This window comes from Adiantum capillus-veneris, chromosome 25 (assembly GCF_014529385.1).
Source record: "Adiantum capillus-veneris isolate H3 chromosome 25, ASM1452938v2, whole genome shotgun sequence".
Classification (NCBI taxonomy): Eukaryota; Viridiplantae; Streptophyta; class Polypodiopsida; order Polypodiales; family Pteridaceae; genus Adiantum; species Adiantum capillus-veneris.
The window spans coordinates 103,091,071-103,116,203 of NC_140955.1; the positions used below are offsets into that span (position 1 = coordinate 103,091,071).

A 25,133-nucleotide genomic window follows, 5' to 3' on the forward strand; every position below is an offset into this window, starting at 1 on the left:
AACTCGGACCCTACCCAAAAATGCCCGCTAATTCCTCTGCCTGTGGCACCACGTGCTCCAGTAGCTCTCCAATCTGCTGCTACAACCAGTCCGCACCGGCGCGGAATGGTTGCAACATCAGACCAGGGAGCTATGCGTGCCTCATGGGTGGATGTTGGCAAGGAGGCCAGACGACAATTTTGTGACACTTTGAAGGGATTGAACGGATTGAGATGGCAAGGAGGGCGAACGACAGTCGCTATTGCATGTGTGTGTATCTTAGCAAACATTGCAATGGCATTTACCACTATGGCTTTGCAAGCTTGGAAACTACCTTTGCAAATAGTTGGTTGCACTCACGCTTGGCTCCCCCTTCGCATCCCTTTTCAGGCAATGGAATATATAAATTATCCAGAGAGAGAGAGAGAGAGAGAGAGAGAGAGAGAACACGGGCTCCACAGCCTTGCCGCAACACAGATAAGGTACTTTCAATGTTGGCCTAGATATGTTGGGATGTGTGTCTCAACGACATGGAGCATGAACTAATTTTAATCATGGTGTTTTGTGCCTTATTAGTAAGCAAGGATGTTCTTGTTACAAGTGCGCATCTACAGAACACTAGCAAGCGTCTCCCAAGATGCTTGGATCCAGTCAATGTCAATTTGTGACAACATCTTGTTTGGAGAATTAATGGAAGGATTGTGATATAAAGGGGTGGTGCGTGCTTGTGTACTAGAAGAAGACATGAAGAGCCTTAGCCATGGTGATCTTACAAAATTTTAGAGAGAGGAACAAATTTAAGTGGAAGGCAGAAACAACAGATCTAATTGGCAAGAGCAATGTACAATGATGCAGACATTTCCCTACTAGATGATCCCTTTAGTGCCGTTTATGCACACACATCTTCTCACTTGTTTCGTGTAATTTCTTCCATCTTTTACTGACTGTACATAGTGAGCTTGTAGTGTTGCAAATAGTGAAATTGGGAAAGTCATTTTGGTTTACAAGAATGTGTGATGGGGTATTAAAGGACAAGACAGTAGTGTTCATGGAGTATTTGCCCTTTGTGGACACTATCTTGGAAAGTCTCTCAAGGTGTTGAGACCACTTCTAGTAATGAAGAGTAAGCATGTTGGTGCTTGTATCACCCTAAATATTTTTGACCTACAATTGAATGGGGTACACATGTACGATAATGAAAGAGTCTAGCTATGCCATGACCTTTGCGTTTTTCAGCTGTGAGAACACTCACAATATAGAATCTTTTAAGATATTTTTGCTTCATGAATTTATCTCTACATCCAGTAGGCAAATGCACCTGAGACTTGGGCCTTTCTTGTGTAGAAGAACTTGCATTCTGCTTGTTAGGCAAGAAATTGTCCTCAAGGAAAGTGGTCCCATAAGCAAAATGATCAGATAAAGCAGCCTTTTGGTTGTCCCTTCAAGGCACCTCTTCAAGCTTTATTTTATCATTAAATTTGTAACAACTCAGCAAAGCAACAACTAAACATCTACCTAGTTTACATGAGCCTCATAGAATGGGACCTCTTGTGTTCTTAGCAAATCTTATCCTGGATTAAGTATTGGTCAAATCTAGTAAAAAGCATTAGACAAAGCATACCTCAAGAATCTCGTTGAGATGGTCATGAGACAGTTGGGTATGCTTGAGCTCATCATGCATTGGGCACATCATTTCATCATTGCCAATGCATATGCCATCAATGCAGTTGCAGCGGGTGCATCCACAGCTTGCTGCTCTCATTTCCTCCAGCATTTAGTGTCGAGCTACCAACAAGGGGAAGGGAGGGTAGCTCAAGGGTACTGCATTGCAAAGCTGAGAGAGAGAGAGAGAGAGAGAGAGAGAGAGCTTGTTTCTTTAGGCACTTGTTTTTGCTTGTTTACAAAAGTGGAGTTGTTTCAGGCTTTAGAAGGTTCCCAGATAGCATCGTAGGCTTACAAGATTGTGTGTTGACATTTTTGCAAAATCTAGGTGCCAGATTTTTGGTGGGCTATTTTTGAGAGGAGGTATGCCACATGGAATTGAATTATATATGTTTCAAGTATGAAGAGATTGCTTGTCTCTCGAGTATTCAATTTTCACATAAATGTTCTACAATCTCATTTTTTGTCGATTGATTGTGTCAAATTTGTGGTAGTAAAAGTAATGGGCATGGCATATTTTTTTGCCTTTCACCATTGTTGCTATTGGATCAATTTGCAGATTTTTCTTCACTCATTTTTTTTTTTGCTCGGTGATTGGAACCCCCCCCCCCCCCCCCCCTTTTCCCTAATGGCTTCTACTCCATACACACGCACATACAAACACGCATGCACACACACACACACATTTACATGCATAAATGAAGAAACAAAGAGAGAGAGAGAGAGAGAGAGAGAGAGAGAGAGAGAGAGACCTCATTCATTTGCCGTAGGTTGCTTAGTGACTTTGATGCAATCTTCTTGCTCGTTGTTGTAATATGTAAGCTTTGTTTGCAAATGAATGTGCGTGGTAGATTTATTAGGCAATGGATTATGAGAGAGAGAGAGAGAGAGAGAGAGAGAGAGAGAGAGAGAGAGAGAGAGAGAGAGAGAGAGTCCTATTATTGTCCTCGGAGATCAAATATGACCTATGGGACCAAATGAACATGTTACGTGGTGTGAGTGGAGGTCATAAGTGACTCTCGATGCTCAAAAATGGCTGAAATGAGAGTCGCAATAGAGAGTCCACATCGTGGTTGGGAGAGGAATATATGTAGTGAGAGCTCATGACTGAATATATGGGTAAAAGAGGACCTAATGTGGTAAAAAACTAAGCACTCAAGTAGTGTGTGGTACTCACTCTCTCGCACTTGACGAGGACATAAGGTGCAAAGTCAATGAGACTCCTTGCCAGTGCCCCAACGTCCTGTCTCGTAGCGTAGAGAATGGGAGCTAAGACGAATGGAGGCAATGGTGCGGATCTCACTCAACGGGATGGGATCAAGGATGTAGGGATGGGTTCGGTTACCTAGTTTGGAGAAGAAGAGAGATTTGTAGTTTGGGGCCATGTGTGTGGTGTAATGGCCGAAGCGAGAGCCTTCAGCCTCATTGACTTGGGAGTTGATCGATGCATCCTTGACCAAGTGACATGCATGCCTTCTTGATGTCAAGCATCCACCCCAAACTTAGTATTTTGCTCTTGCATGTCCTTTGGACCTTTTGACTTGCTTCATATGCGATTCTAGGAAGTCAATACAAAGGGATACGTTGTGTCTTAAGCATGTACTCCACAACCCTTTGCATGTCCAAGACCTAAATGGGAAGCGATCCGGACTCAAGAAGTAAGAGCATGTAGGGTGTTTGTGTCTTGACTTGGAGAAAGTTGGTGAGAAAATGCTTTTGGACATTCTCAAACTCTTTCCAAGTAGACTTCCCGATGCTACCACCCCACACCTCCACTCCGTAAAGACGCACCAGTGTCACCAATGTGTCAAAGAGGTACTTTTTGAGAGCCCAACACTTAATCTCTCCAGCATTGCGCATGTTCTCAAATGCATAATAAGCCCTCTTTCCGGCTTTCAAGTGACGTATTGCGCAATCCTTCCATTTATGATTGGATGGAACCTCAAGGCCAAGGTACTTGAAGCTATCTACCACTTCAAGTTGCTCATTGTTGTATACAATGCATGGATTTTTGTCATTAAGGGTATTTACAAGCATAACCTTGGTTTTAGATCCATTCACGATCAGCCCGCGAGAGAGAGAGAGAGAGAGAGAGAGAGAGAGAGAGAGAGAGAGAGAGAGAGAGAGAGAGAGAGAGAGAGAGAGAGAGAGAGAATATAGATAGAGAAAGAGAGAGAAAGAGAGAGAGAGAGAGAGAGAGAGAGAGAGGGAAGGAGAGAGAGAGAGAGAGAGAGAGAGAGAGAGAGAGAGAGGGAAAGAGAGAGAAAAATAGAGAGAGAGAGAGGGAAAGAGATAGATAGATAGATAGATAGTTCTATTATCGTCCTCGGAGGTCAAATATGATCTATGGGACCAAATGAACATGTTACATGGTGTGAGTGGAGGTCATAAGTGACTCTCGATGCTCAAAAATGGCTGAAATGAGCGTCATAATAGAGAGCCCACGTCGTGGTTGGGAGAGGAAGATATGTAGGGAGAGCTCATGACTGAATATATGGGGGGGAGAGAGAGAGAGAGAGAGAGAGAGAGAGAGAGAGAGAGAGAGGGAGAGAGAGAGATAAAGAAATAGAGAGATAAAGAGCAATGGTTGTAGGCGAAGCAACCATTTTGTGGTGTGCACAGTGCGGGTATGCTTCTGCTTCTATAAAGTGCTATGAAAAAAACCTTCTTTACATGAAGCCGATGAAATTCAAAAATTACTTTCTACTCTCTTTTCCTTAGCTTCTCTATCTTTCTCTCTCTCTTCCTATCTCTTTCTCCCTACGGAATAGGCATTAGGTTGGACGGCTTTCAATGGTATCGTACCTCAGAATGGAGGCAGGCATGCAATGTGCAAAGTAATCCCTCGAACAAGGAGCTATTGTTGTGAAGAGATGCTGCGAAGCTCTTCTTCATAGCACTCTACAGAAGGAGGAGCACTCTCACACTGCGCACAACAGAAAACAATGGCTACATTTACAACCTTAACTCTTTATCTCTAAAAATGATGGCTTACGTAATCGTATATATATTTGTGTGTACATATATATTTGTTTATGCATGTATGTATGCACCAAGTACGGGAGCATAGCACCCGAAGGCTAGACGCTTCCTCTTGGGTATGGTCCTTTTTTAATCGTGGCGTTGCGGTCATTGATCCACTCATGCATGGATTACCGCAACGTACCTTTGATTTTACCACGGTTGGGACTGTGATGATATCTAAAGACATGCCACTTGACCTTTGGCACTGCTAGCCTCTACTTAGGTCTACTAGTATGTATATGTATCTACGTGCTTGTGTGCTAATATACTTGTGTATGTATTTATAGATGAGTGAGTAGGGGGGAAAGCTAAACCTCATATTTCTCTTTGTAATGTAGATGTCAAATGAGAGACCACCTGGTGGGGAGCACCCATATGGCTCTTCCTTTGGTTGGTTCAAATCCAGGTGGGCTCCCACCCGGGATGGACATAGCTTCCAGTGGACCCGAGTCTTGAGGCGGTGAGAACAAGCAAAGAAATAAATATTATTTCTGGCAAGTTAATCCTAAACCATGAGTGTTTGTTATTTGCAGGCATGGCCATCCTAACCTACTCTACTCAGGCTCCTCCACCGTTGGTAGATCCAGTCCTACAACACGCTCTCTCTTTGCAAGACCAGTACCTCCATTCGACGTAGGAATTGTTTGGCCGCTACACTCCGCAGCAGCTTGCGACCTACGGTCTTTCTTCACAGTCCACACCATGGGGGAGTTAGGGAGGGACTTCTTACATCCAGAGCCTTGCATCGATGACACCGAAGTCTACGGCCCCTTCTTATCGTCCTATTCCCCTTCCATTGCAGGGTCCCACTCCCATGGCATCACTGGGTCCTACGCCACCCCATTCCACTCTTGCTTCGCTACAACAATGTCAACATACTTCCTCTAGCGGCGCGCATTGACGCTCGTCTCAAGGCAGCGGGCACCAGGAGAGATGAAGCAGCAGGGGATCTTGTGGCTTCGCTTGTTTTGGTAGTGGTAGGGGAACGAAGTCCCCTCTTTTAGAGCGTGTCGCCCCTGACACAGAGGACGAGGATACTTATGCACCTATGCTAGACACGTGTGGGTGCTACTACAGGGTAAAATATGGCGTAGAGGTGGACTTTGGTACAACACATGGCAGGGCATTTCGACGCCATCTTCAGATTCTTATACATTCGACGTATAAGAACTGTTTTGTAAAGTTTAGAGACCAACTGCCCGATCATGCACGCTATATTCAGGACGTGCTGGATGGTAGATTTCCAAATGCCCTCAATCAACGTTTTTCACAATAGTGGTGGTTGGAGGGCTACATAAAAACATTTTTGAAAAACAAGCAGTCCAGTGTACGACGCGCAATAGCCAACTAGGTTAGAGATCCAGACAGGAGCTATCACTGTGGCAACATGGCAGATGCGGAGTGGGAGTGGGCAATGCAAGAAAAGAGCAATCTGGCTATGACGGACTCATCCTAGAGACAACAATGCGAAGCTCGCGCCAGCAAACTCCCACGAACTATGGTCGGGAGGCAAGGCAGCTTGGGAGGATGAATATGTAAGATTGATTAAATTACAACCTAAATCGGTGATTATAGAGATTATAGTTGATGATTTGTTATTTTTATTGCTAACTTAGGAAAGTATCACTCTTACTCAACCAACCAAAGAGATGGTCAAGTATCGGGAGCGACATACAGAATTTGATACTTGGCAATGGTTGTTCGAGAACAACCACATCTCTCACGAGCAATTTGACGCTGCGCTTGGATCACTAGAAGCGGTAAGTTTAAACAAATAATTTTGTATCAAATGTTTTGAGCTGTTGATAATTGTTTAATTTGGTTTGGGTTTATGTAGAGTCAAGGTACGTGCCTCTGGGACGGCGACAAGAATGAGGAGGATTAGATAGAAAAATATTTGTCCATGTTACCATATACATGTGGTAGTGATGTGTGTGAACACACTAGGACCGCCGGGGCATTTTTTCCCTCTTTAGGAGGTTTTTTCCCCCGTGCATTGTATATACGCCCATCACTCTAGGGCTATCTATCTTTCCATTGCACACTAAGTAACACACTCTCTATTGTGTGCCTTGAGCTTCCTTTGTCTTCTCCAAGCTGTGTGTGTTTCTCTGCAACCCTAATTCCAACAATTGGTATCAGAGCAGGTCACGTCCTTCCGGGCTTAGTCGCCAGCCGCTCCAGCACACGCCTGCTCACATTCTCCGATTTCAGTGAGCTTTGGCGAGCGTTCGCAGGTCGACAAAAATTTTGGGCGAGCTCGAAGAGTTCGTTCTGCTCAGAATTTTGATTTGGGCTCCGTTTCCACTACAGGCAATACTGCACAGGCTATTTTGTCATTTTGTGCAAAATTTCTGTCAGTGCCGTTTTCTACATAATAGATACCTTACAGTCTTCTACGGTGTGTGCTATATAGCACAGGTTGTTCCCGCTCCGTTTCTCCTATTTTCGGGCAGTTTTCACATCAGGTAGCATTTACCATGGCTGACAACAACAACACAGATGTGTTCAAGATGTTTGCTACTGAGGACAGGTTGGATGGGAACAACTACCCTATGTGGGCTTATATGATGCAACATGTTCTTGTGTCAAAGGGTGTCTGGAACATTGTGTAGGGCATTGATGTACGTCCTGGTTCTGAGGATGTAGGCGATGTTGAGGATGTTGCAGGTCTTGCTGCAAGGATTGCAGCTGTTAGAGTTGTTTTGCCTACGGCAGATCAAGCTCGTTGGGATGTTAAGGATGCGCAGGCTCATGCATTGATTGCGTTGTCTGTGAAGCGCACCATTGTTCCTCACATCCGTTCTGCAAAATCTGCAAAACAGGCTTGGGATATTCTAGCAGGTCTTTATGCAAGCCGCAATGAGGCTAAAATTGCTTTGCTGCGTAAAGAGCTGGAGTCGAAGATTATGCATGAGGAAGATGATATGGACACTTTCCTTGCTAGTGTCAAGGATATCAATGAGCAGCTTATTTTTGCAGGTGAAGTCATTTCAAACAGTTCCCTTGTGCAGACGGTTCTTGATGCCTTACCAGATTCCTTCCAGACATTTGCTAGTACTTGGAGACTGATGACCCAAGGAAATCCTGAAGCTGTCAAGTTTGATGCATTATGCACATTGCTGTTGCAAAAGTCACTTTCCAGAAAAAACAGGACTAGGCAGCGTGCAGTTGAACAGGCCTTTATTGCTTCTCAAAGAAAGGGTGGTAGCAGTAATGCAGCCACTTCTTATGGTACTGCTACGAGTGGCAAAAATTATGTTCCTAATGCTTCTGCTGGCAGTACTTCGTCTGGCAATTCTGGTGATAAGGGCAAAAAGAAGATGCGTTGCCATTATTGTAAATCCAATGATCACTTGATCAAGTCGTGTCCTAAGTTGAAGGCCAAAGAGGCTAAGAAGAAAGAGGGTGGTTCCACTGCAAATGCTGGTTCCGCTACAAATGCAGCCATTGTTGAGTCTTCTGTGAAAGGAAACTGTGTTGCTGATGTTGATGCAGAATGGGCTTTTAGCGCAGAGTGCACTTACAATCCTGTTGTCCATGATGCATGCTTATCAGTTGCTGCAGATTCACATGTGTGGTATCTCGACAGTGGTGCTACAAAGTTTATTACCTCACATCGTGAATTGTTTACCTCTCTCGAGTCTGTCCCTCATGGGAATTCAGTCACTTGCGCCAACAACGCCTCTTATTCAGTTCAGGGAGTTGGAAAGATTGTGCTCACTGCTGCTAATGGCAGTTCCTTCACACTTGTTGATGCACTTTATGTACCTGGGATCAAGAAGAATCTCTTATCTGTATCCGCACTTGCTAGACTTGGACTTGTAGTCAAATTTGTGGATGACAGATGTGCAGTTCATGATCTCTGTTTTGGTGATGAAATTGTTGCATCTGGGCTTCTGTGCCGTGGGCTGTATAAGCTCACTTTGTATGACAAGTATGGACAAAATTTTGCAAATGTTGTTGCAGATTCAAGGGCTATTTCAGATGCAAAACTTTGGCATGCACATTTTGGTCATCTGAATTTTGCTAGTTTGCTGCGTTTGCAGAAATCTGATATGGTTGCTTCTTTGCCGCCTCTTGAAGCACCTGTCAAACATGTTTGTGAAGGCTGTATTTTGGGTAAGATGCAGCGTTCTAAGTTTCCAAAGGATGGTTCAGTTCGGGCCACATGCAAGTTGCAGCTTGTGCATAGTGATGTTTGTGGGCCCATGCAAACTCCGTCCTTGGGCAATTACCTGTACTTCGTGACTTTCATTGATGATTACTCCAGGCATGCATGGGTATTTCCGCTTAAAGCGAAGTTCGAAGTCTTTATGTGCTTCAAACAATTTCTGGCTATGGCTGAAAATGTCTCGAAATGTACTATGGGCACCCTCCGTTCAGATCGAGGGGGGGAGTATATGTCTCATGAATTTAATGCATTTCTGGCTAGTCGTGGGATAAAACACCAATGTACAGTGCCTTATACACCTCAGCAAAATGGTGTTGCTAAGAGGAAAAACAGGTCACTGACGGAAATGGCACGATGTATGGTCAAAAGTCAAGCTTTACCGCATTGTTTTTGGCTTGCGGCCATCATGTGTGCCACTTATGTACTTAACACGTGTCCTACGAAAGCTCTGCAGTCTATTACTCCATATGAAGCATGGCATGATAGAAAACCTTCTATTGAGCACATGCGTGTTTTTGGTTGTTTGGCATATGCTTTGGTGCCACAAGTGCAGCACAGAAAATTGGATGATAAGGCTGTCAAATGTATTTTTGTTGGTTATAGTGCTGAAAGCAAAGGTTACAGGTTGTATCATCCGCAAACAAAACGTATTCTGGTTTCTCGGGATGTAGTGTTTGTGGAAGATTCTGTTTAGCCCTTGCTGTCATGTACTAGAGACAGTAATGTAAGCTCATAAGACATTTATGACACTTTGTTGCCTCTTTTCAGTGGTGGAAATACGAATGTAAGTTCCAATGAGGCAAATGTACAGCCTATGGGGGTTTCTGAAATTTTTTTAGATCAACCTATTACTAATGCAGATGTACATGATGTACTTGATGAGGAAAGGGCTGAAAATGAGCAAGCTAGAGGTATGCCAAAATGGCTGGTGCACACTTTGCGTGACAGTAAATTGGATGCACCTTTGTCTAGTCGTACTCCTTCAGGCTCTCGCCATGCATCTTATGCATCAGATTGTTATGCTTTGGCTGTGTCTAGTTTACATGATGTTGAGGAGCCTCTGTCTTTTGATGAAGCACAGAATTCAGAAAATTGGATGGCTGCCATGCAATCAGAATATGATGCACTTATAGAAAATGTCACATGGACTTTATGTGATTTGCCTCCTGGCAAAAAGGCCATTGGTACAAAGTGGGTTTACAAGTTGAAACCCAAACCGCATCATGAGATCGATCGCCATAAGGCTCGACTTGTTGCAAAGGGTTATGCACATCAAAAAGGCATAGATTATGAAGAGACTTTTGCTCCCACTTGTCGTATGACTACTGTGCGTTTTCTATGTGCATTGGCAGCTCATTTTGGTTGGGATGTACATCAATCAGACATTGTTACTACTTTCTTGAATGGTGACATATTTGAGGAAGTTTATGTAACGCAGCCTCGCGGTTTTGTCATAAAAGGACAAGAAGACAAAGTGTGCAAATGTAACAAGGCTTTGTATGGGTTGAAGCTATCTCCTCGTGCTTGGTATGAGAAAGCTGACACTCATTTGGTCAAACAAGGCTTTCGTAACAGTCCAACAGAAAGCACATTGTATGTAAAGCGTGAGGGTGATGTATTTCTCATCGTGGTTCTTTATGTTGATGATTTGATGATCATTGGACCAAATGAGAGACATATTGCTGAATTTAAGGCTGATTTGAATGCTACTTTCAAGATGAAAGATTTGGGGCTGTTGCATCATTACTTGGGTATACAGTTTAAGCAGTGTGATGGTGGTATTGCCTTGTGTCAGAAAAGTTACATAGAGACATTGCTATGTAAGTTTGGACTTGAGGATTGAAAACCTATTGCCACTCCCATGGAAACAGGTTTGAAGTTGAGTCTACATGATGCTGGCGATCCCGCTGATGTCACTCTTTACCAAACTGCTGTTGGCTGCCTCATTTATGTATGCAACACGAGGCCGGATATTCAGTTTGCAGTCTCACAGGTCAGCAGATTTATGCATAGCCCAGGGTCTAAGCATTGGCAGGCTGTCAAGAGGATTTTCCACTACCTTAGTGGCACTTTACATCTTGGCTTGTTTTATCCCAAGGGGGGATCATTGCCTCCAGACTTACATGCTTTTTCGGACTCAGATTGGGTTGGTTGTTTTGACACGCGAGTGTCCACAAGTGGTTTTTGTTTCATGCTTGGCAGTTCATGTATATCATGGTTGAGCAAGAAGAAACCTACTGTGGCCACTTCGAGTTGTGAGGCTGAGTACAGGGCAGTCTTCACAGCTACGGTTGAGTGTGTATGGCTCAGACGCCTTATGGCTGATTTGGGTGTTGGACAAGACATTGCCAACACTATCTACACTGACAGTCAGAGCGCATTGGCAGTTGCGAGGAACCCAGTTTTTCATGCTCGCACAAAGCACATTGAGGTGCATTACCACTATGTCAGGGAGAGGCTCTCAACAGGAGAGATCAGCTTGGCTTATGTGCCAACACAGGACAACCTTGCAGATCTTTTCAGAAAGGCATTGTCTCGTGAGAATCTTGAAGCTTTCCGCAAAGCTTTGGGCTTACTCCCCTTTGTGGACTGATCCTGTCCTCAAGGCATGGCACTTCCCTTTACTCATGTGCCAGCTCTCATTCACTGCATCACTCCAGGGGGGATTTGTTACCATATACATGTGGTAGTGATGTGTGTGAACACACTAGGACCACCGGGGCATTTTTTCCCTCTTTAGGAGGCTTTTTCCCCTGTGCATTGTATATACGCCCATCACTCTAGGGCTATCTATCTTTCCATTGCACACTAAGTAACACACTCTCTATTGTGTGCCTTGAGCTTCCTTTGTCTTCTCCAAGCTGTGTGTGTTTCTCTGCAACCCTAATTCCAACAGTCCAAACTTTCATAAAGTCCCAATGTAGCACAATGTATATACAACTATTTTCATTTTATTTGTAACTTTTTTAAGTTGTTGATCTTCTGCACATTAAATTGTCAAGGTAAAGTAAATTGATCAATGTCAATTCTTTGGTTTTTTTGTATACTCTTTCAAAAAACGATTGACGTTTCATTGTTTTATGTAGGTCAAAATTAAAGGTGCTTAGTTGGGCCCCCCAATTTTGGGTGGCCCAAATGAGCACCTTTATTTTTGAATGGGCGTTTAACGGTAATATAGGTGGCAATAGACGCGATAATAGCTGCGGGTATATTATCGCAGGTATTACCGCGATTATTTGCTTTCAAACCACTACCGCGATTTGAGCCGCGGTTATTGCCGCGTATGCAATATTTTCTCTTTCCATTTTCTTTTGTTTTTCTGCGGCAATGCTAGCGATTATAGACTACTCCTCTTATAGTGGAAGACACACTTATTTGCCAATAAGGAGTGCCTGAACTCTTTAACGGCATAGACCATTCCAAGTCTTTCTCTCTCTATCGTGGTATAAATTTTTTTTAGCTGTGTTCGATTGCCTACTAGTATATGAGATAGAAAAATCCATGGTTGCCTCTAGTGGTTGTGTCAATATGCTAGGAATAGAAAAATTTGAAGCATAAACATGCACATGGAAAATGTTTGTCGAATACGGAGTCTTCAAAATAGGTGATAAAGACAAAGCTTGCTTGAGCTTTTGGAATGACTCTTTGCACTCATCAACCCATATAAATTGAGTGATCAAGCCATAAATGGGCTTAGCAATTACAACATGCATGTATATAAATCTTCAATAATGGCGAGAAAAAGGAGAGGACTAGGCAAAGAGTGTGCCATTTTATTGAATGTAGGGAAACTGTTGTGTTAGTAGAATTTCTCGGCATTTGTGGTAGGAGTCATGCCCATCTGCTTGATGACTCAAAAAAGTGTTTGAGGCAAGTGAATCTAAAATAGAATTTATGGCTACATGAGTTCTTTCCACTCTACCCCATATATATATACATTTTTTGGATTTTCTACTTTTAAAAACTATTTATGATCGATGCAAATTCATGGAATTTTGTGAGCACTTTGACAATTATATATGCTAGTGAGAATATTGTGCCTCCATATAGCTTCTCATATAGATGATTACATGTGACTCACCTAAGACACTCTTAGAAGTTCTGACATCAATGTGACATAGTAATAGAATATATGCTTTGAATTCATGATAGTGTTGTGTTCCATGCTCTAATCATGTGTGAACTCTTTCCATCATGTCTACACAATCATATCCCCATCATATCCACCGAACATAGAGATCAATTGTTAGTTCTAGAAGGTCTTTTCATATGGTTGTCTTTCCTACATTGGGCGAGTATTTGTGTGGGTGTGTAATAAAGGACCTATGATGAATTCCCGAACACTTTAAAATTCAATCTACTTCAAGGATGAGCAATAGTGCAAATTAAGAAAGTATCAGAGATGGAGTAGGCATCATGGTCTCGTAAAATTGACTGAACCTATCTAAAGCCATTATGGCTTTAAGCGACCAAATTCAGCTCATGAAATTATCAACCTATGATTTTAATTAGTTTCGTTGGAAAACCATTTCAAAGTAAGCGACTTGTGAGCTTGAATTATGTGCTTCAACATGGTCAATTGAAAGCCCTCAAGCCTACATGGTTTAAGATGTCAACACATCATTGCGGCTCATAGTTTGAATCCATCAATAAGGTACGTGAGTTTTGTGTTAGTGTATCATATCAAGTAGATCTAGTTAAGATGGTAGGGGCTCAAAATGGTGTCTAGCACTGTGTCATGCAGCATTGTAGGGGCTCAAAATGGTGTGTAGCACTATGTCATGCACCATTGCTTATATGAAAATGCAAACTCTCCAAGACATGGTGACACATCTGTTACCATATACATGTGGTAGTGATGTGTGTGAACACACTAGGACGCCGGGGCATTTTTTCCCTCTTTAGGAGGTTTTTTCCCCCGAGCATTGTGTATACGCCCATCACTCTAGGGCTATCTATCTTTCCATTGCATACTAAGAAACACACTCTCTATTGCGTGCCTTGAGCTTCCTTCGTCTTCTCCAAGCTGTGTGCGTTTCTCTGCAACCCTAATTCCAACAATTGGTTTCAGAGCAGGTTGCGTCCTCCCGGGCTTAGTCGCCAGCTGCTCCAGCACACGCTTGCTCACTTTCTCCGATTTCAGTGAGCTTTGGCAAGCGTTCGCAGGTCGACATAAAATTCGAGAAGGCTCGCAGAGCTTAGTCTGCTCAGATTTTTGATTCGGGCTCATTTCGGCCTCCGTTTCCACTACAGGTAGTATTGCACAGGCTATTTTGTCATTTTGTGCAAAATTTCTGTCAGTGCCGTTTTTTGCATAGCAGGTGCCTCATAGTCTTCTATGGTTTGTGCTATATAGCACGTGTTGTTCCTGCTCCGTTTCTCCTATTTTCGGGCAGTTTTCACGTTAGGTGCAGCATTTACCATGGCTGACAACAACACAGATGTGTTAAAGATGTTTGCTGTTGAGGATAGGTTGGATGGGGACAACTACCCTATGTGGGCTTATATGATGCAACATGTTCTTGTGTCAAAGGGCGTCTGGAACATTGTGCAAGGCATTGATGTACGTCTTCATTCTGAGGATGTAGGCGGTGTTGAGGATGTTGCAGGATTTGCTGCTATTAGAGTTGTTTTGCCTACGGCAGAAACAGCTCGTTGGGATGTAAAGGATGAGCAATCTCATGCATTGATTGCGTTGTCTGTGAAGCGCACCATTGTTCCTCACATTCGTTCAACAAAATCTGCAAAACAGGCTTGGGATATTCTAGCAGGTCTTTATGCAAGCCGCAATGAGGCTAAAATTGCTTTACTGCGTAAAGAGTTGGAGTCAAAGATTATGCATGAGGAAGATGATATGGACACTTTCCTTGCTGGTGTCAAGGATATCAATGAGCAACTTATTTCTGCAGGTGAAGTCATTTCAGACAGTTCCCTTGTGCAGACTGTTCTTGATGTTTTACTAGATTCCTACCAGACTTTTGCTAGTACTTGGAGACTGATGACCCAAGGAAATCCTGAAGTTGTCAAGTTTGATGCATTATGCACATTGCTGTTGCAAAAGTCACTTTCCAGAAAAAACACAAACTAGGCAGCGTGCAGTTGAACAGGCTTTTATTGCTTCTCAAAGAAAAGGTGGTAACAGCACTACGGCCACTTCTTATGGTTCTGCTACGAGTGGCAAAACTTCTATTCCTAATGCTTCTGCTGACAGCAATTCGTTTGGAAATTCTGGTGATAAGGGCAAAAAAAGATGCGTTGCTATTATTGTAAAGCTAATGATCACTTGATCAAGTCGTGTCCTAAGTTGAAGGCCAAAGAGGCTAAGAAGAAAGAGGGTGGTTCCACTACAAATGCTTGTTCCACTACAAATGCAGCCATTGTTGAGTCTTCTGTGAAAGGAGACTGTGTTGCTGATGTTGATGTAGAACGGGCTTTTAGCGCAAAGTGCAATTATCCTGCTGTCCATGATGCATGCTTGTCAGTTGCTGCAGATTCACATGTGTGGTATTTCGACAATGGTGCTACAAAGCACATTACCTCACATCGTGAATTGTTTACCTCTCTCGAGTCTGTCCCTCATGGGAATTCAGTCACTTGTGCCAACAATGCCTCTTATCCGGTTCAGGGAGTTGGAAAGATTGTGCTCACTGCTGCTAATGGCAGTTCCTTCACACTTGTTGATGCACTTTATGTACCTGGGATCAAGAAGAATCTCTTGTCTGTATCCGCACTTGCTAGACTTGGACTTGTAGTCAAATTCGTGGATGACAGATGTACAGTTCATGATCTCAGTTTTGGTGATGAAATTGTTGCATCTGGGCTTTTGTGCCGTGGGCTGTATAAGCTCACCTTGTATGACAAGTGTGGACAAAATTTTGCAAATGCTGTTGTAGATTCAAGGGCTATTTCAGATGCAAAACTTTGGCATGCACGTTTTGGTCATCTGAATTTTGCCAGTTTGCTGCGTTTGCAGAAATCTGATATGGTTGCTTCTTTGCCGCCTCTTGAAGCACCTATCAAACATGTTTGTGAAGGCTGTATTCTGGGTAAAATGCAGCGTTCTAAGTTTCCAAAGGATGGTTCAGTTAGGGCCACATGCAGGTTGCAGCTTGTGCATAGTGACGTTTGTGGGCCCATACAAACTCCGTCCTTGGGCAATTACCTGTACTTCGTGACTTTCATTGATGATTACTCCAGGCATGCGTGGGTATTTCCGCTTAAAGCGAAGTCCGAAGTTTTTATGTGCTTCAAACAATTTTTGGCTATGGCTGAAAATGTCTCAAAATGTACTATGGGCACCCTCCGTTCCGATCGAGGGGGGGAGTATATGTCTCATGAATTTAATGCATTTCTGGCTAGTCGTGGGATAAAACACCAATGTACAGTGCCTTATACACCTCAGCAAAATGGTGTTGCTGAGAGGAAAAACAGGTCACTAACGGAAATGGCACGATGTATGGTCAAAAGTCAAGCTTTGCCGCATTCTTTTTGGCTTGAGGCCATCATGTGTGCCACTTATGTACTTAACAGGTGTCCTACGAAAGCTTTGCAGTCTATTACTCCATATGAAGCATGGCATGATAGAAAACCTTCTATTGAGCACATGCGTGTTTTTGGCTGTTTGGCATATGCTTTAGTGCCACAAGTGCAGCGCAGAAAATTGGATGATAAGGCTGTCAAATGTATTTTTGTTGGTTATAGTGCTGAAAGCAAAGGTTACAGGTTGTATCATCCGCAAACAAAACGTATTTTGGTTTCACGGGATGTAGTGTTTGTGGAAGATTCTGTTCAACCCTTGCTGTCATGTACTAGAGACAGTAATGTAAGCTCACAGGACATTTATGACACTTTGTTGCCTCTTTTCAGTGGTGGAAATACGAATGTAAGTTCCAATGAGGCAAATGTACATCCTATGGGGGTTTCTGAAAATGTTTTAGAACAGCCTATTACTGATGCAAATGTACATGATGTACTTGATGAGGAAAGGGCTGAAAATGAGCAGGCTAGAGGTATGCCAAAATGGCTGGTGCACACTTTGCGTGACAGTAAATTGGATGCACCTCTATCTAGTCGTACTCGTTCAGGCTCTCGCCATGCATCTTATGCATCAGATTGTTATGCTTTGGCTGTGTCTAGTTTACATGATGTTGAGGAGCCTCTGTCTTTTGATGAAGCACAGAATTCAGAAAATTGGATTGCTGCCATGAAATCAGAATATGATGCACTTATAGAGAATGACACATGGACTTTATGTGATTTGCCTCCTGGCAAAAAGGCCATTGGTACCAAGTGGGTTTACAAGTTGAAACGCAAGCCGGATGGTGAGATCGATCACCATAAGGCTCGACTTGTTGCAAAGGGTTATGCACAACAAAAAGGCATAGATTATGAAGAGACTTTTGCTCCCACTTGTCGTATGACTACTGTGCGTTTTCTATGTGCATTGGCAGCTCATTTTGGTTGGGATGTACATCAATCAGACATTGTTACTGCTTTCTTGAATGGTGACATATTTGAGGAAGTTTATGTAACGCAGCCTCGCGGTTTTGTCATAAAAGGACAAGAGGACAAAGTGTGCAAATGTAAGAAGGCTTTGTATGGGTTGAAGCAATCTCCTCGTGCTTGGTATGAGAAAGCTGACACTCATTTGGTTAAACGAGGCTTTCGTAACAGTCCAACAGAAAGCACATTGTATGTAAAGCGTGAGGGTGATGTATTTCTCATCGTGGTTCTTTATGTTGATGATTTGATGATCATTGGACCAAATGAGAGACATATTGCTGAATTTAAGGTTGATTTGAATGCTACTTTCAAGATGAAAGATTTGGGGCTGTTGCATCATTACTTGGGTATACAGTTTAAGCAGTGTGATGGTGGTATTGCCTTGTGACAGAAAAGTTACATAGAGACATTGCTATGTAAGTTTGGACTTGAGGATTGCAAACCTATTGCCACTCCCATGGAAACAGGTTTGAAGTTGCGTCTACATGATGCTGGCGATCCCGCTGATGTCACTCTTTACCAAAATGCTGTTGGCTACCTCATTTATGTATGCAACACGAGGCCGGATATTCAATTTGCAGTCTCACAGGTCATGTGCAGTTCATGATTTCAATTTTGGTGATGAAATTGTTGCATCCGGCCTTTTGTGCCGTGGGCTGTATAAGCTCACTTTGTATGACAAGTGTGGACAAAATTTTGCAAATGCTGTTGCAGATTCAAGGGCTATTTCAGATGCAAAACTTTGGCATGCACGTTTTGGTCATCTGAATTTTGCCAGTTTGCTGAGTTTGGAGAAATCTGATATGGTTGCTTCTTTGCCGCCTCTTGAAGCACCTGTCAAACTTGTCTGTGAAGGCTGTATTTTGGGTAAGATGTAGCGTTCTAAGTTTCCAAAGGATGGTTTGGGCCACATGCAGGTTGCAGCTTGTGCATAGTGATGTTTGTGGGCCCATGCGAACTCCGTCCTCGTGTGTTTCATTGATGATTACTCCAGGCATGCATGGGTATTTCCACTTAAAGCGAAGTCCGAAGTTTTTATGTGCTTCAAACAATTTTTGGCTATGGCTGAAAATGTCTCGAAATGTACTATGGACACCCTCCGTTCCGATCGAGGGGGGGAGTATATGTCTCATGAATTTAATGCATTTCTGGCTAGTCGAGGGATAAAACACCAATGTACAGTGCCTTATACACCTCAGCAAAATGGTGTTGCTGAGAGAAAAAACAGGTCACTGACAGAAATGGCACGAATATGGTCAAAACTCAAGCTTTGCCGCATTCTTTTTGGCTTGAGGCCATCATGTGTGCCACTTAGGTACTTAACAGGTGTCCTACGAAAGCTTTGCAGTCTATTACTCCATATGAAGCATGGCATGATAGAAAGCCTTCTATTGAGCACATGTGTGTTTTTGGTTGTTTGACATATGCTTTGGTGCCACAAACACAGTGTAGAAAATTGGATGATAAGGTTGTCAAATGTATTTTTGTTGGTTATAGTGCTGAAAGCAAAGGTTACAGGTTGTATCATCCGCAAACAAAGCGTATTCTGGTTTCACGGGATGTAGTGTTTGTGGAAGATTCTGTTCAGCCCTTGCTGTCATGTACTAGAGACATTAATGTAAGCTCACATGACATTTATGATACTTTGTTGCCTCTTTTCAGTGGTGGAAATACGAATGTAATTTTCAATGAGGAAAATGTACAGCCTATGGGGGTTTCTAAAAATGTTACAGATCAGCCAATTACTGATGCAGATGTACATGATGTACTTGATGAGGAAAGGGTTGAAAATGAGTAGGCTAGAGGTATGCCAAAATGGCTGGTGCACACTTTGCGTGACAGTAAATTGGATGCACCTTTGTTTAGTCGTACTCGTTCAGGCTCTCGCCATGCATCTTATGCATCAGATTGTTATGCTTTGGCTGTGTATAGCTTACATGATGTTGAGGAGCCTCTGTCTTTTGATGAAGCACATAATTCAAAAAATTGGATGGCTGCCATGCAATCAGAATATGATGCACTTATAGAAAATGACACATGGACTTTATGTGATTTGCCTCCTGGCAAAAAGGCCATTGGTACGAAGTGGGTTTACAAGTTGAAACGCAAGCCGGATGGTGAGATCGATCGCCATAAGGCTTGACTTGTTGCAAAGGGTTATGCACATAAAAAAGGCATGAAGAGACTTTTGCTCCCACTTGTCGTATGACTACCGTGCGTTTTCTATGTGCATTGGCAGCTCATTTTGGTTGGGATGTACATCAATTAGACATTGTTAATGCTTTCTTGAATGGTGACATATTTGAGGAAGTTTATGTAACGCTGCCTCGCGGTTTTGTCAAAAAAGGACAAGAGGACAAAGTGTGTAGATGTAAGAAGGCTTTGTATGGGTTGAAGCAATCTCCTCGTGCTTGGTATGAGAAGGCTGACACTAATTTGGTTAAAGGAGGCTTTCGTAACAGTCCAACAGAAAGCACATTGTATGTAAAGCGTGAGGGTGATGTATTTCTCATCGTGGTTCTTTATGTTGATGATTTGATGATCATTGGACCAAATGAGAGACATATTGCTGAATTTAAGGTTGATTTGAATGCTACTTTCAAGATGAAAGATTTGGGGCTGTTGCATCATTACTTGGGTATACAGTTTAAGCAGTGTGATGGTGGTATTGCCTTGTGACAGAAAAGTTACATAGAGACATTGCTATGTAAGTTTGGACTTGAGGATTGCAAACCTATTGCCACTCCCATGGAAACAGGTTTGAAGTTGCGTCTACATGATGCTGGCGATCCCGCTGATGTCACTCTTTACCAAAATGCTGTTGGCTACCTCATTTATGTATGCAACACGAGGCCGGATATTCAATTTGCAGTCTCACAGGTCAGCAGATTTATGCATAGCCCAGGGTCTAAGCATTGGCAGGCTGTCAAGAGGATTTTCCGCTACCTTAGTGGCACTTTACATCTTGGCTTGTTTTATCCCAAGGGGGGATCATTGCCGCCAGACTTACATGCTTTTTCGGACTCAGATTGGGTTGGTTGTTTTGACGCGAGTGTCCACAAGTGGTTTTTGTTTCATGCTTGGTAGTTCATGTATATCATGGTTGAGCAAGAAGCAACCTACTGTGGCCACTTCGAGTTGTGAGGCTGAGTACAGGGCAGTCTTCAAAGCTACGGTTGAGTGTGTATGGCTCAGACGCCTTATGGCTGATTTGGGTGTTGGACAGGACACTGCCAACACTATCTACACTGATAGTCAGAGCGCATTGGCAGTTGCGAGGAACCCAGTTTTTTTGCTCGCACAAAGCACATTGAGGTGCATTACCACTATGTCAGGGAGAGGCTCTCAGCAGGAGAGATCAACTTGGCTTATGTGCCAACACAGGACAACCTTGCAGATCTTTTCACAAAGGCATTGTCTCGCACGCTTGAAGCTTTCCACAAAGCTTTGGGCTTACTCCCCTTTGTGGACTGATCATGTCCTCAAGGCATGGCACTTCCCTTTACTCATGTGCCAGCTCTTGTTCACCGCATCACTCCAAGGGGGATTTGTTACCATATACATGTGGTAGTGATGTGTGTGAACACACTAGGACCGCCGGGGCATTTTTCCCCTCTTTAGGAGGTTTTTTGCCCCCGAGCATTGTATATACGGCCATCAATGTAGGGCTATCTATCTTTCCATTGCATACTAAGAAACACACTCTCGATTGTGTGCCTTGAGCTTCCTTCGTCTTCTCCAAGCTGTGTGCGTTTCTCTGCAAACCTATTTCACAACATCAAGAGACGATTTCAATCAATCTTATAACTAGGCCACTATGACCTCTAATTCCCAAGTTCTTGAATGAGAATCATCCTCTCGAGTCATACGAGGCACTTGTGATCAAAGACTTACAATCATTCTCTCAATATACAAGGACCTTATGTTGCACGATGGCAACTAGCATGCACACACTATAATAAAGCCATAGAGCAATGAAGTGTGCTTCACAATGGCCGACAGGGAAGGGTTGTCTTAGAGGAAGTGTGAGGAGTTGTGGTTGATGTTTAGGAAGGAGGGGCCAGAACGAACAAGTTGGAGAAGAGAGTTGTGGAGAGGGTCGAAGAGAGAATCACAATAGAGGTTAAGGGACGAGAGACAAGTTGAGAAGGTGGGAAAGACATGTAGGTGCCCGAGAGAAGCCAACAAGGTTGAGGACTGAGAGGGAGATGACCATGACTTGTGTTGTGGAGAATGTACAGATCAGGTTTCCTTGCCAAACAAAGGTGAGCATGTTGTACAAGCGCTCGCTTGAGTTGCCACCATCGAGGGAAGGCTACGATAGGATTGAGAGAGACCTTGCAGTTTGGAGTTTCTCTGTGAACAGTCAAAGCACGAGAGCAAGAAGTGGTGGGGCCAAGTTGCTCCCCCCCCCCCCCCCCTTCCGAAAATTTGCAAGCTAAAAGCATAAAATTGCACGACCCTCTATTATACAAGCGACTTTCCTCGTACCTAGTCAATCACATCATACCTCTTGGGAGTTTGGAAATCTTTAAAACACACCCTATCCACATTCACCTTATTCCCCCTATCCAAACACTCCTTCCTCCTTGGGATATAGGGTGATTATTCCTTGGAAATGTGATTGCAGACTGCAGTAACACCCTTGTCTCGTCACTTATTACAATTTATACCCTCACTTGGAGCCAATCACAAATTTCAGAGATCAATCATCCTTTTTTCGGATCGAAAAACGTTATTCCCTAGAAAGAGAGAACACAGCTCAGCGAGAGCTAGTTGCCGAAACTAGCCGTCTCGCATGTAGCTTATTTACCGGACAATGGCGCCTACCCAGCCACCTCTAGAGTTGGAACCAACCCAAGCTGATGCCGGAAAAGCATTTGTGCTTGAGTCCAAAGGTATCTCCGGAGCTAGTCAAGGGTCTGGGGAGAGAGAGAGAGAGAGAGAGAGAGAGAGAGAAGAAGAAGAAGAAGAAGAAGAAGAAGAGAGGAAGAAAGGCATTTGTGCTCGAGTCCAAAGGTATTTCCGGAGCTAGTTAAGGGTCTGGGCAGACAGAGAGAGAGCCTGTGCCTTTGCTCCTCTCGCCTGTTCTTGGTGAAACTGCAGAAATGGACCAGCAGGAGGACGGACTTGAGCTAGTGTCAGATGACATGTACCAATGAGGAAAATGCTTAAGCTGAACTTTGCGTTTTTTGATTGACATGAACTACCAAATTAGAGCTTGAATTGAGTTTGCAAAGAACTGTGAACATGTGGGTTGAATGAGACGCATTCATGGGTAGAATGCTTGAGCTAAGTCGAATGATCAAAATTGAGCTATATTTGTATCAGACATGTGCATTGTGAAGGTGATTTGATCCTATGGAGAGTTTTCATTGTCAGGAACTTGGCTTCATGCTGGCTATCATCTTACCGCTGCTACCGCTGGTCCACCACTATTGGCATTGCCTTTTGCCATGTCACACTTGGGCTGGGGCCCTGGTATTTTCACCCTACTCCTGGCAGCTGCAGTCACATTTTATGAGTGTTTCCTGCTATCTATTACTACGGAGGAACTTAATTCTCAAGGATTACAATGTTTCCGATTTTGGGACGTTGCATCTCATGTGATGGGTATGTGCTTTGCAGTAGTAACTTCATTGCATAAATTTTTTGGTTGGAATTAATTAGCTTTGAATCTCAGCTTTCTATTTTACCAGCATTTCTTGTTTTTTCAAACAAATTGACTTCAGGCTTCAATTAATTGTGGAGTCAACACTACATAGTCTAGAATGCCACAAATAAAAATATAGCTATCTCATTGTTTCTTCCAGGAGACATTTAATGACCTACCACGGTTGCTTCAACTACTCAAGGAGTGATTTTGTAACCTTTATGGAAAGTTTTTCCTACTACAAGCCACTTTGTAATGTCACTCTAGGCACATTTTTCCAAAGCATTGTCGTGTTACTTCCTGTCTACAAGGAGAAAATAGGCCAGTGTTGGGGAAGTGTGTGTCAGCTTAGCCTTGAGCTGGTTAGTAATTCAAGACAGCTAGTTGAGAGGAGATTAAAAAGGAAAAATTCTACTTGGATTTTACAGTAAAATAGTGTAAATATATGAAAAATTCCGCTTGGATTTTACAAGAAAAGAGTGTAAATATAGCTAAGTTCTAGTTTGCAAAGTTTTTGCTTGAGGATTGGCTTTATGTTGAGATAAAGGTCTTTCTAGAGTCCATTGCTTTGGCCATTAAGGCATTAATAGGATGGGCCCCCATTGTTAAGGGTTTTGGCAATGTGAAATGAGGCAATAAAAAGCACATATATGTGATGAAGGCAGCGGGTAGAGGTGTTGTGAGGATGATTTTGGGCTTTCCCCCCCTTATTTGGTGTTCCATTGACGATGCTATTGAATTGAAAAAGCATGAAGAGACTTAGCCATAGCTTTCTGGCATCATAAGCAGTAGATTTGGAACATATTCAATCAAACCACCAATTTGCTTAAAAAACTGGGACCATCTAGCTTGACGGTCACTCCAATGTGCACTAGGCATAGATTGGAGCCGCTTGAGGGCTTGATGATCAATATGAACAATAAAATCTCTACCATACAAAAAATTCTTCCAATGCTTCTCTACATGTCACGTGCACATGGCTCTGTGTGCCATATGGATATGCTCCATCGACTTCTAGAGTCAATTCTGTACAGATCTCTAGATAGGAGTGTCTAGAATCCTAGAGGATTAGTACCGGCAATTTTGTGAGTCAGCTTGCAGGATTTGCATGTGTGAACGAGTCCATTAGATTAGGTTTTCCAATTTTGGAACCCTCTTGCCTAAATGGCTTGTACAGATGTGACTACATTGCGATGGGCATTTGACATGATGTGCATGTAGGTCTAGGCTAGAGGAACATGTCGGTCCAGCTCTTTCACCAAATGGTTCATGGATTAGTGAGATATGGCCATTCTACCACTTGAGACTCACATGTGCGCCCACACAGATTTTTCCTACTTGTCACCCAAAAAGTTTGTATAAAAGAAGCACAAAGGCCAGCGTTTTCTCATCAAGTTTTCCGGCGCAAGCTGCAGATCAGCTAGTGTTTTCTGCAGCTTCCACTTCCCCTGGTGTTTTTGCTCCACCTCACAACCATCTCTCGCAGCCCAGCGTTTTGGGATTTGCGAGTGCAAATCACCCCAGATCTGCCAGCAGTTTGGTGTTTTGGCCCTGTTCCTTGCCGGAAAAGGCTTCCATCTGCTAACGCGAATTCTTTGCTGCAGCCCGAACATTTCGGTAGCCCATCGATCCTCTTCCCGGCCATTCCCTTGCCGCATCGACTGCTCCCATCGTTGCCCATTATCTACTCCATCGTCAACTGCATTTTCAGCCCTGCTCAGCGCGTCAAATCTGCTGCATTTTTGCAGCCAACCATTTGTCATAGGTGCAACAGAAAAGGGTGAATTGCGTGACGAACTTGTCTGCAAGTGCAAGAAAACCTCCTCTCCGTATCGGGCAGCCAATAGATCTCGGGTCTATCGCGATGGATCTCCTTGTCGTCAAGCTCCTAGCGTGTCCTGCCCACCGAACGTGCACGGGAACTCACCGCAAGCAATGCCACAGCGTAAAGGGTGTACACGGCTAGAAGAGGGAGACTAGCAAGAGAGAGTGATCGCAAGTGAAATGCTAGGGAGAGAGAGATTGATGGTGGAGAGAGGAAACCCTAGAGAGAGTGTTCCCATACACATCGAAATGCTAGAGAGAGATTGTAGCCCAAAACGCTGAATCTCTGCATTGCACAACATGCCAAAAGTACAA

At 43.3% G+C, this 25,133-nt stretch overlaps 1 protein-coding gene across 1 annotated transcript in view; it reads left to right on the forward strand.

The window, feature by feature from the left end:
* Positions 1–22,079: 22,079 nt before the first annotated feature.
* The window catches only part of LOC147425410 (GABA transporter 1-like), a 42,861-nt gene continuing 39,807 nt past the window's right edge, over positions 22,080–25,133 (forward strand). Inside the window, exons 1-2 of the mRNA XM_086500546.1 lie at positions 22,080–22,239; positions 22,724–22,954. Of these exons, the coding sequence (XP_086356672.1) occupies positions 22,161–22,239; positions 22,724–22,954 (310 nt within the window). The 5' untranslated portion in view covers positions 22,080–22,160. The remainder of the gene's footprint in view (positions 22,240–22,723; positions 22,955–25,133) is intronic.